At 42.9% G+C, this 13,406-nt stretch overlaps 1 protein-coding gene across 2 annotated transcripts in view; it reads right to left on the reverse strand.

The window, feature by feature from the left end:
• The window catches only part of LOC141106397 (membrane-spanning 4-domains subfamily A member 4D-like), a 227,752-nt gene that overhangs the window by 40,798 nt on the left and 173,548 nt on the right, over positions 1 to 13,406 (reverse strand). For both annotated transcript variants that reach the window (XM_073597155.1, XM_073597152.1), the window contains one exon: positions 3,916 to 4,026. In XM_073597155.1, the coding sequence (XP_073453256.1) occupies positions 3,916 to 4,026 (111 nt within the window). The remainder of the gene's footprint in view (positions 1 to 3,915; positions 4,027 to 13,406) is intronic.

Below are 13,406 nucleotides of genomic sequence, written 5' to 3' on the forward strand. Positions count from 1 at the left end.
GCAGGGCTCGTTCCTGCGTTCCAACTAGAGTGTCTGTGAGGGGTTGCAGTGTTGTGGCACCAGCACCAGTGCCTAAGGCCTAATTTTTCAGCTCCTGTTCAACAGGGGCATGTAATTACAATTCTTGATCTAATATTTCACAGCAGGGCCCTGTGAGGGCTTACAGTGTTTTGGCCACAGCAACACCTAAGGCCCAAATTTCTGCTGAGTATATAGGGCAGGACCCTACTTTCAAACATCTAACTTACAAACGACTCCTACTTGCAAACGGAAGGAGACAACAGGAAGTGAGATGAAATCTACCCCTAGGAAGGGAAATTCTCTCATGTAAGAGTTAATATGGGAAAACAATTTCTCCTTTCCACTGATGCTTTCCAATCCTTGTTCCACAAAAAAACCCAAATTTTCAAAAAACATTTTTCATTGGGACAAAAAAGTGAGGTGAAATCTTCTGAAGAGGAGGAAAGACGCAAAACAAATGTCACAGGGGTGATAACCCTTCCCTATGTTTTCCAAAAAACTTAGAAAAGATTTTTTGGCTGGAGCTAAACACGTTAAAAATGTTCAAAATTACAAACAGATTCTACTTAACAACAAACCTACAGTCCCTGTCTTGTTTGCACCGCCTGTATACTGCTGTTCAGAGTATATAGGGACCTTTCCTTATTTTAATTTGGGTGCGGGGTTCCCCTTAATATCCATACAAGACCCAAAGGGCCTGGTAATGGACTGGGGGGTACCCATGCCGTTTGTCTCACTGTTTTTCATCCATATTGCCATGACCCGACATGACATTAAACCCGCAAGCAGTTTTAAATGAGATTTTTTCCTTTAAAAATGACATTTGGTGCAGGGACTGTTCTAAACATGGGAAACACGCGTCACTTTACAGGCATACTATAGACACCCCCCAGGTACGATATTTAAAGGAATATTTCACTTTTTTTTTTTTACTTTAAGCATCATTAAAATCACTGCTCCTGAAAAAACGGCCGTTTTTAAAAGTTTTTTTTGCATTGATACATGTCCCCTGGGGTAGGACCCGGGTCCCCACACCCTTTTTAGGACAATACCATGCAAATTAGCCTTTAAAATGAGCACTTTTGATTTCGAACGTTCGAGTCCCATAGACGTCAATGGGGTTCTAACGTTCGTGCGAACTTGCGGTCCGTTCGCGGGTTCTGGTGCGAACCGAACCGGGGGGTGTTCGGCTCATCCCTAACCAGCAGACAGCCCACCAACCGCTCAAAGTTTTGTAAACAGTTCTGGTCTGAAACATGCCAATGTCCAGCTGTTAGCGAAAATCCATATTAGAAGGTTTAGCCTGTATATCGGCATTCATCACACAACAGGGGCTTAATATGCTGGAACGTATCTGCATACAGTATCTCACAAAAGCGAGTACACCCCTTACATTATTGTAAATATTTTATTATATCTTTTCATGTGACAACACTGAAGAAATGACACTTTGCTACAATGTAAAGTAGTGAGCATACAGCTTGTATAACAGTGTAAATTTGCTGTCCCCTTAAATAACTCAACGCACAGCAATTATTGTCTAAACCGCTGGCAACAAAAGTGAGTAAACCCCTAAGCGAAAATGTCCAAATTGGGCCCAAAGTGTTATTATTTTGTGTGGCCACAATTATTTTCCATCACTGCCTGAACCCTCTTGGACATGGAGTTCACCAGAGCTTCACAGGTTGCCACTGGAATCCACTTCCACTCCTCCATGACAACATCACGGAGCTGGTGGATGTTAGAGACCTTGCGCTCCTCCACCTTCCGTTTAAGGATGCTCAATAGCGTTTAGGTCTGGAGACATGCTTGGCCAGTCCATCACCTTTACCCTCAGCTTCTTTAGCAAGGCAGTGGTCGTCTTGGAGGTGTGTCTGGGGCCGTTATCATGTTGGAATACTGCCCTGCTGCCCAGTCTCCGAAGGGAGGGGATCGTGCTCGGCTTCAGTATGTCACAGTACATGTTGGCATTCATGGTTCCCTCAATGAACTGTAGCTCTCCAGTGCCATCAGCACTCATGCAGTCCCAGACCATGACACTCCCACCGCCATGCTTGACTGTAGGCAAGACACTTGTCTTTGTAATCCTCACCTGGTTGCCTCCACACACGCTTGACACCATCTGAAGTTTATCTTGGTCTCATCAGACCAGAGGACATGTTTCCAGTAATCCATGTCCTTAGTCTGCTTCTCTTCAGCAAACTGTTTGCGGGCATTCTTGTGCATGGTGTTTAGAAGAGGCTTCCTTCTGGGATGACAGCAATGCAGACCAATTTGATGCAGTGTGCGGCGTATGGTCTGAGCACTGACAGGCTGACCCCAACCCCTTCAACCTCTGCAGCAACCTCTGGAACCTGGCCTGTTAAAACGCTGTATGGTCTTTGCTAAGGCCCTGGAACAGAGCTGCAGCGCAGTGGCCATTTTCTTATAGTCCATGCCATCTTTATGTAGAGCAACAATTCTTTTTTTCAGATCCTCAGAGCCGGTTCACACTAAAAGCGGCACGACTTGCAGGTCGCCTCATCGAGGCGACCTGCACACGACTGCCACAGCGACTTGCAAGATGACTTCTGTATAGAAGTCTATGCAAGTCGCCCCCAAAGTAGTACAGGAACCTTTCTTCTAAGTCGGAGCGACTTGCGTCACTCCGATTAGAACGGTTCCATTGTACAGAACAGGAGGCGACTTGTCAGGCGGCTAGGTCGCCTGACAAGTCGCCCCTGTGTGAACCGGCTCTTAGAGTTCTTTGCCATGTTGAAATTCCAATGACCAGTATGAGAGTGAGAGGGATAACACCAAATTTAACACACCTGCTTCCCATTCACACCTGAGACCTTGTAATGCCGCGTACACACGAGCAGACTTTCCGGCGGACTAGGTCTGACGGTCTTTCCGATGGACTTTTTGACTAGGTCCGACGGACTTTCCGAACCAACAGACTTGGCCACACACAATAGGACTAAGTCCATTCGGTTTGAACAGGATGACGTAAACGGGACTAAAAAAGGAAGTTCAATAGCCAGTAGCCAATAGCTTCCCTTGCGTCGTATTTGGTCCATCGGACCAGCACACAGACAAACAGTTTTCACAATTTTAGTCCGTCGGACAGATTTGAAACATGTTCCACTTCTAGGTCCATCAGATTTTTATTCCAAAAAGCTATCGGACTAGCCCACACACTATCGGATTGTCCACCGGACTAATCCCGTCGGACCTAGTCCGCCGCAAAGTCCGCTCGTGTGTACGCGGCATAACACTAACGAGTCACATGACACCGGGGAGGGAAAATGGCTAATTGAGCCCAATTTGGACATTTTCACTTAGAGGTGTACTCACTTTTGTTGCCAGCGGTTTAAACATTAATGGCTCTGTGTTGAGCTATTTTGAGGCGACAGCAAATTTACACTGTTATACAAGCTGTACACTCATTACTTTACAATGTAGCAATGTGTAATTTCTTCAGTGTTGTCATATGAAAAGATATATTAAAATATTTACAAAAATGTGAGGGGTAAACTCACTTTTATGAGATACTGTATATAAATGGCAAATTTTTACTTATGATCATCTTAAACGTAACTCCAGTCACATTTAGTTTTGGACAGTATAAGAAAGAGTTAAACTCTTTCAGATTACTCTATTTGTTTTTGTTCCAAATGAGAAAGATTAAGCCTCATTCCTGTCCCTGTGATCAAAGGGCAGTGGTCACCAGGACAGGAAGCAAGGGGAAACACTCCAATTGGGACACAGGCAATAACATCTCACTTTGATTCAAACCCTCCACTGTTACACTGGTGAAAGCTAATCTATGATTGGACAATGGTGGTACTGCAGGCCGGTGCTCTTTTCCATTAGTGAAATACAACACAAACAGCAAATCGTAATACTACTTACAAACACAGGGCCCCAAAAAGGAATGCCGCTTATAAGCGTGAAGCAAAAGCAGCTGAAGGCTAATGCAATGTCGAGATAAATCTCCAAGATGGCTGCCACAATGACCACAATCTGAAGGGAAAAAGAGCAAGGTTTAATTAGTTTGATGCAGCTTTACACAATACTCTGCTATGTGCCATTGATATTTCATGGTCTGCTGAAGATAAATGAATATATTTGCCTAGTTGATGATGTTGGAATAACAACAACATGTAATGTAAAGTTGCTTATATAAACTGAACATACACTGTATGCATTATACCTATCTATGCAGCAGGTGGCACTATAGAATTATAGTGTATAGTTCATTTATTCTATGATATAAGGGGAAGTACCCTCTGTATCGAAGTATGCACTTGTTTGTGTTTTCTTCCTGTCTGTTCCATGATGATAAAAAGGCACGTGATGTATTTCTCCATGAAAGTAAAGCTAATTGTTGAAATAAGAAGCTTCCAGCTTATAATTATTCAATAATTATTCAATAAACTGCTAATAGGTTATGGGTCCCAGGCACCTAGCAGCAAACCCAGCAGCACCCAGGCACTGGAAAACGAGAATTCTGCAAGAAAGTAAGTATGTGTATAATGTATGCAAGCATCTGAAAGATGGCAAGCGATTCAGCTGTGAAGTTTGCAATTGCAAAGCTGAACAATGCCAATTACCAGCTATGGAAATTTAAACCAGAAGTGTTTCTTACCAAGAATGACTGTGGGTCTGTCTTGTGGCAAGTGCTGAATACAAACAGAGAGATGGAGAATGGGATAGGAAAGATAGGCAGGCAAAAGCAATTATAAGCTTACTAGTGGATGATGACCAGCTTATCCACATAAGAGAAAATGGCCAAATGTATGTGTACTTCATTACAGAAATTGCATACACGGTCAATTCCAAACAGCAAGTTATTTCTGTGAAGAAAGCTATACCAGATGAAACTAGAAGGAGGCCAGCAAATGTCTGACCACATGAATGCTATGCTAGAGAACATAGAGCAGCTGCGTACCTTAAGATAGGACATCAAAGAAAACCATAGTGTTGCCCTGCTCCTCTGCAGCCTACCAGACTATACTGCTCTCATTAACGCTTTAGAAACCATACCCGAGCAGAAGCTGACACTGGAATATGTCAAAGGGAAATTTACCGATGAATATGACAGAAGGAAAGAAAATGTACACCATGATGACAAAGCTCTCAAGATGTACAAAGGCATAAAGCACAACAAAGAAAGCAGAGCCTGTTTTCACTGTAAGAAGACCAGTCACTTAAAAAAGGACTGTTCTATCTGGAAAGCCGAGCAGCGAAAGCTAGAGCTATCCACAAAAGAGAGTCAAAGAAGCCACAAAGGAAACTGCAGACATATCATGGAGTGGCACCTTTAAAGTAACACAAAGCAGCAAGCCACACGGCTGGTGCATAAACTCAGGAGCGATGAGACCTTCTTCACAAACATTGATTACAGTGCAAAAGACAACGTTTTCGTAGCAAACTGGAAAAGCAACACCTCCGAAGGTAAAGGCCAGGGCTTCCTGAACTGCATTACACCACAAGGCAACCACAGTATCCTTGTAAAGAAAGTGCTCTATGTTTCAGAACTAGAAGGCAGCCTTATATCAGTGAAAAGTCTTGCATACAATGTTAAGTTCCTGGGTGATGAATGCACATTTCACAATAAGCAATTCCTCGGATGATCACTTATACAGGCCAATCACCACAGACCAGCAAGCCAATATAGCCGCTAATGACCTACACAGCAAATGTATTCACTTATGGCACAGGTGGCTGGGGCACAGAAATCCAGAAGCTATACAGGACATTATAAAGAGAGGCTTATCAGAAGATTTGACAATAGCGCCTTGCAAACTGCCAATAAAATGCAAGTGTTGTATAGACGCAAAAGCCACACATGCACTGGCATTGCAAAGAAAAACCACCGAACCCCTGCAGCTCATACACAGTGACATATGCAATTCAATGAAAACGTCAGGCGGGAACAGATATCTACTGACTTTCATTAATGATTATTCCAGGTACACAACTACTTATCTGATGAAACATCAGAGAAACTTCAAGAGTTTGTTGCCAACTTGCCATGTCTAGCAACAAATTCCAACAGAAACCAGGAATAATATGCACCGACAATGGGGGAGAATACAAAAGCAAAGAAGTGGCCTCTTACCTGAAGAGACAAGGAATAGTACACCAGACAACCACACCATATACTCCCGAACAAACAGTGTAGCAGAAAGTCAAACAGGTTTGATAAAAAATTAACAATATTTATTGAGATATGATTAAAAATAGTATTGTCAAAACATATACAGACATATGACCATCCAGTAGTAAATTTCAAAATTCATACGTGACTAAAGCCAACATGTTTCGCAAAAGAATTTTCGCTTCATCAGGGCTAGACACAATGTCATTGATTCATTTAAACTGTGTAAACAATAAACACTCTCAAATTACATAATGGTCATACATGAAATTAAATCATAACAATAGAAAAACATTGAATACATAGAGTTATTGCTCACCTACTATTAAAATTTCAAAAGAATAAGGCTATTACCACCATTCACAGGACATCAACCGCTGAACCAACCGGCACGGATTGTCCCTGGGTGCCAGATCCCAGACGGACAATACCAGTAGGAGGACTGGACCACACACTTAGGGCAATATAGACTGGTAACCCGTACTGAAACAAAGACGGGAAACCCATAAGTTGATTAAGAATAAATCATATATAGTATTAGCAACGACCATTAACGGTCAAACAAATCTCATATGTTGTATGTTACCGGAGTATTGATACGACGCCCACATAGGTATATTGTACATAAGGTATGTTTGTGGTATATAGTATTTTAAAAGACATCTACACCAGACTAGGGGAGGGGGGATTTTTGGGGTGCGGGACAGAGCCCGCCAGTAAGTTGCTTGGGATATCTATATCTTTATTGTAGGGAGGGAGAGAGCAGTCTTCCCACTTTATGATAAATAGCCATTACATATACCATGCCTGTATCCATAGTGTCCCAGTATAGTGATTTTAAATAGGACAATTAATCCAAGTGAGGCAGCAGGTCTGAAGTGGTCTAAGAAAAGCGCCAAGCCTATGGTAATGATGGTGCAAGGACCCTGTTGTTAAGTTATCCCTTAAGTTATGGCAGTAGTCCCCCAGTTTGAAGAAATATCCAAACAAGACAAAGCAAGCGCGTCCAAATAGATATGAACTTACCCCTGAGTGTAGAGATAGAGAGAGAGGGGCTGTTATGGCTCCTGATCAGATAATTGTGCGTCCACCCGTCACGATGGAAGGCTGCAGGATGCGTCTATCAGACAGCACCGGCGCCTCCATCTTTTGAATGGTGCGGTCCGACCGGAAGCAATCAGGTCAGAATTGACCTCCGGCATTGCCTCCGGTCTGGATGTCCCTGCCAGGATGCGCACGCACCAGGGGGGGCGGACGCATGCGCATTCCACCCCCCAGGATGCGCGCGCATTGCCCATACCTCGCCAATGGCGTGAAGGGCGCATAGGGGCGGAAAAGAAACAGCTCCGCCCCCTAAGCAGGGACGTCCGAGTCCCCCCACCTAAGGCATCCGTTTCCAGCAGGCAGCGGGAGCGGTCCAGGAGCATGGCAGACAGCATATGTAGTGGTCCAACATGGACCAATATACCTTGAGTTTAATATATAAACATTTATAAACAACAAAAGTACAATACAAAAATGGAATATATGCATGGTTCAATAGATAATGTTCCAATCTAGTCAATCATGATTTAGGTGAAGCGGAAGGAGACAAGGAGGGTTGGGGCTAGTCAGCCTATATTCTTATCATCCCATATAGAAAATAGCACCATCTAGTGGGTATGGATATATCGTTTGTGAGGCTATATAACTGAAGGTGAGTGAGGGCCTGCCTACGGTATCCTGTATGTATCATAAGTGGCAAACATATGGATATAAAGACACGTAGCAAATTTTACATGTAATTTCAGTTATTTGTTTATAACTTGATAGGTTTACTACAGAAAAGACCATCACAGAAAGGGCGTGAATGAGAGTGCAGTGTTAAGGCCAGGCGGATAAGTCGCACGTTGGTTAAATATCCACCTGGCCTCACGCTGCAATATTATTTTGTCCACATTCCCACCCCTCTCTAGGTCAGGTATAACCTCCAAGGCAAAGAAGGACACATAGCTGGGGTCGAAGCTATGTCGTAGACCAATATGTTTACAAATGGGGGTGTAAAGTAGCCCTGCGTCTAAATAATATAAGTGGTCCTGAATTATTTTAGCAAATGGACGCTTTGTTTTGCCTATATAAAATGCGCCACAGCGGCACATAGCTAAGTACACAATGCCCGTTGTGGTGCAATCGGCATAGCCTTTAAGCTTGGGAAAGCCTCCTCTTGGAAGAGGGCACCCAATCCCTTCTTTAATCCATGGACAGAATTGACAATGTCCACATTTGAAGGTGCCATTCCCACCCTCCGCCCCTACCAGGGGTGTCAGGGGTTGCAGGTGACTATGAACTAAGGCGTCTCTGATGGAGCGTGATTTCCTGTAAGTAATTTGTGGCATATTGGCCACATATTTTGAGATGACTGGATCCTCAGATAAAAAGTGCCAATTGTTACTAATCAAATTTCGAATTTCCTGTTGATGGGCTGTGAATGTTGTGATTAGTTTTGTAGTGGGATGTGGGTCATGTGCTTTATGTTTGAAAATGAGAGTGTCACGTGGATTCTGTTTGGCCCGCTGGTAGGCCCTCTTTAGAACTTTTTTACTGTAACCTCGGCTGAGCAATCTGTCTGCTTTGGCTTCTCTTTCGAAATCCTCGTTCCTAGCACAATTACGTTGTAATCGGAGGTACTGACTGTAGGGTATACTGTATATCAATGTACGAGGATGGGAGCTGGAAAAGTGCAGGATAGTATTCCCAGCCGTTTCCTTTCTGTACAATGTACTGAGAATTGAGCCTTCCTCTCTGAGAACAAGTCGTAAATCCAAGAACGGAATAGTCGTTGTGTCGAATTGAATGGTGAACTTGAGATTAAATTTGTTGTGAGAGAGAAGTTCCATAAAGCTGTTAAGTAGCTCAGCCGATCCCGTCCAGATGAGGAGGACATCATCGATGTACCTCCGCCACAGAAGAATATGGCGGAGGTACATCGCTGCCTCCTCGCTAGAGAAAAGAGTGCGTTCCCATCCCCCCAGGTACAGGTTGGCGTACGACGGGGCACAGGATGTCCCCATCGCTACCCCCTGCACCTGGAGGTAGGTAACGCCATCGAAAAGAAACATGTTATTGGTGAGAATATGTTCCAATAGGACTGTAATGAATTGACCCAACTCCCAGCTGTCGGTATCTCTTTCTCTCAAGAACTCCGCAATTGTTGCCACACCTTGCGTGTGTGGTATACTTGAATATAGGGCCTCTATATCGATTGCCGCCAGGATCGTTCCCGGAGGCACAGTAAGTAATTCAAGGATTTTGAGTAATTCCAACGTATCCTTCAGATATGATGGCAAACTTGTAACGTGCGGGCGTAGGTAGCCGTCCACATACTGACTGGCAGTCTGGGTATGGCTACCTATTCCCGAGACAATTGGGCGTCCCGGAGGTTTGGAGATGTTCTTGTGGACTTTGGGTAGTGAGTAGAAGGTCAGTGTTACCGGCCACTTCACCTCAAGGAATTCACGGGTCTCCCCATCAATCAGGCCTTGGGAGTGTGCCCGATCGATAATGGATACATAGCGTAATCTCGCTTCGATGAGTCTCTGAGGTGGGACCTGCTGATACCATTCGTGGTTGTTAAGTATATCTAAACACATTTCGATGTAATTATCCTTGTTCATCACCACCACATTTCCTCCTTTGTCAGATGGTTTAATTACCAGTTCCTCCGTCCTCATCAGATTTTCCAGAGCCGACTGTTGTACCGATGACAAATTCTTTATATTAAATTTTGGGAATTGTATGGCTTCTATTTGCTTCATAGTTTGTTTTAGGAAGGCCCATACGGCTGGGCATGTTTGGAGGTTAGGGAACTTCTGAGACTTGTTTTTAAATTTCAAAGGTCTTAAAGGTATGCTTGGACCTATTTCTTCCTCCTCAGACGAGGAACTTTCAGAATTTCCGTAGCCCTCATTTTCATCCAATAATTGAATTAAGGTTTTAAGTGCCCTGAAATCTTGTACCTTGAACCCTTTATAAAGGTCTTCATCTCTATTCAACGTTTTGCCCTTGTCAGTGTCAAATATGTATTTGTATGTAAGGTTCCTTGTGAACATATGTAAATCCTTAACAAGAGTAAACTTGTCCACTTGCTGTGAGGGACAAAAACTCAGTCCCAGCCTCAGGACCTCCAATTCAGTAGATGTAAGTTGATATGATGATAGGTTAATCACGTCTAGTCCCGGCCCAATGTTGTCTGTTTGATCACAAATGGGTCCATCTTTCCAGTGCGCTGTATCATAGGGGTGGTGGGGGGATTGGGGGTATTGCCTAAAGGGGTTAGGCCCAGGTTGGAGTTACGACCTTGATTAGCCTTGGGTACGGCACCCAGTTCCCGTTGAAATCCTACTTCTGTGTCTTCAAACATGGGAAGTGGTATACTAGTTCCTGAAAGAGGAGCACATGAGGCCCCCTCCGCTTGATCTAAGTGCGGATTATTAGGAGGATATTTTTTGTTTAGCCCCCCATGGCCTTGATGTTCATTGCTGTTTCCTCGTTTTGGTAGTCGTCCCCTTCCATGTGACCCCCGTGTTGATTTGGATGGTGGTTTATATGATGAGACTGACGATGATGACACTGAGACTTCAGAATCAGATTTATATGATGTTGCCATGTTCTTATTTGTTCGGGGATATCTTCCCCGCCTGTTATTTTGGCCCCTGGGCCAGCGATAGGCATAGCCTCCCGAGAAGGCAAGTTTGTCTTTGTAGAATTTATTTTCTTTTTTCGTGACTATATCTTTATTATATCTGATTGTAGTATGGCATGGTCATATGATTAGAAATGTTATTATATTTATAAATATATACATATTCCTGATAACCACCAGACCTGTGTAAGCCATCAACAGTGTTCCTTAATGCTGCCACAACAATGACAATGTCACCAGACCAGTGCAGCCAGCAACAATGTTCCTGATCGGTAGCCACACCAGTGCCAATGTCACCAGAGCCAGTGCAGCAGTTAACAGTGTCCTGCTTTATGCTAAAACGTAATAATGAAAATGCTTTAGGATTACAATGCTTTAGATCTTGAAATTAACGTGAGAGACCTGGATAAGGAAAATCTCCTTCAAGACAGATGGAAAGATGAAAAAATTACTAAAGTTCCTCTTTAAGTTATTCTGTCTTACCCTATTAAATCTTCTGCCCTTGTTGTTTAAACTTTGGATAGTAAAACATTTTTTTTCTGCCAGTAAATACCTTATATAGTCCACTTCCTGTTTCTTGTATGGAAAAAAGCCTAGGCTTATGACATCATGCACAACTCTCTCTCTCACTCTTGTGAGAGTTTGTCAGGAGGGAGGGGACGGACTGGGGCTGTTCTGTGTAAAACATAAGTTCAAGTGGTCCTTGTATTACCTCCTTCTCAGTAGAACACAGACAGGTTAAATATATTAACAGACACTGGGCAGTGTTAAAAAAATTACATGGGGGTTGATTTACTAAATGCAATAGGACTGTGCACTTTACAAAGTGCAATTGCACTCTGCAAGTGCAATTGCTCCAAAGTTTAGTAAATTAGGTGAAGTTTCACTTTGCAAAAGGTACCCAATCACATGCAAGGAAGATAAAAAAAAAACTGCTTGCACATGATTGGATGATGGAAGTCAGCAGAGCTTTTGCTCATTTACTAAGCTCTGGAGCAACTGCTCTTGCAGAGTGCAACAGTACTTTACAAAGTGCACAGTATATTTGCCTTTAGTAAATCAACCCCACGGTCCGCTGCTCTCAGACAAACCTGGGGTAGTCTTTAGGGGTGTGCCTTCCCTGCCAGCTAAGTTGGCCCCAAATACCTTTGATCCACTGATTGAGCCATCTTTTTTATAACCTTACTGGATATTACCCATGTAAGAAGTATTCAATTCGCCAAGTAAACATTTTTGGCTATAGAAAGGTCCTGTACATTTACATCTACCGCTACATGCAGATCCAATACTATTAAACAATTTATTACTTGTGCATCCAAAAATGTTGTTTGCCTCATGCAATGTCCATGTGGTACACAATACCTGGGCAGGACTACTAGATCTTTTTCAGTACGTGTTAATGAACATATTAACAATATCAAAAAGGGTATGAAAGGACATAGTGTCCCTAAACATTACACCGGCTGTCACAAAGAGACCCCAGTGGGACCCTTTTTCTGACCATCGACAAATATGTTGCATCTTGGAGAAGCGGATCTGTTAAAAAGGGGGTTTCTTAAATTGAAACCCTTTGGATCCATGAGCTCAGGATCTTTTTTCTGCATGGCATGAATGTGGAATAAGATGTTAATGTGTTCATTAGTAATGTATGACATCCCATTTCCATTATCTTTTTGTTACATAGTTACATAGTTAGTCAGGTTGAAAAAAGACACAAGTCCATCTAGCTCAACCAATAAAAAAAAAAAAAAAATATACAATCTCATATACACAATCCTATACCCACAGTTGATCCAGAGGAAGGTGAAAAATTCACAGAAAGCATGATCCAATTTGCTACAGCAGGGGAAAAAGTTCCTTCCTGATCCCTGAGAGGAATTCGGATATTCGCTGGATCAATTTTACTTTATAAATGTTAGTATCCAGTTATATGATGAACATTTAGAAAAGAACCCAGGCCCTTTTTAATGCAATCTATTGAGCTGGCCAGAACCATCTCTGGAGGGAGTCTATTCCACATTTTCACAGCTCTTACTGTAAAGAAACCTTTCCATATTTGGAGGTGTAATCTCTTTTCCACTAGATGTAAAGAGTGCCCCCTTGTCCTCTGTAATGGCCTTAAAGTGAATAACTCAACACAAAGTTCACTAAATGGACACCTTGTGTATGTGTACATGTTGATCATATCCCCGCTAATCTCCTCTTCTAAAGAGAGAATAAATTTAGTTCCTCTAATCTTTCCTCATAGCTGAGCTCCTCCATGCCTCTTATCAGTTTGGTTGCCCTTCTCTGCACTTTCTCCAGTTCCCCCGATATCCTTTTTGAGAACTGGTGCCCAAAACTGAACTGCGTATTCCAGATGAGGTCTTACTAATGATTTGTACAGGGGGGCAAAATGATATCTCTCTCTCTGGAGTCCATACCTCTCTTAATACAAGAAAAGACTTTGCTTGCTTTGGAAAACGCAGCTTGGCATTGCATGTTATTATTAAGCTTATGATCTACCAAAACCCCCAGATCCTTCTCCACTATGGATTCCCCCCATTGTACTCCCCCTAG

Source organism: Aquarana catesbeiana, linkage group LG08, assembly GCF_042186555.1.
Source record: "Aquarana catesbeiana isolate 2022-GZ linkage group LG08, ASM4218655v1, whole genome shotgun sequence".
NCBI classification, from domain to species: Eukaryota; Metazoa; Chordata; class Amphibia; order Anura; family Ranidae; genus Aquarana; species Aquarana catesbeiana.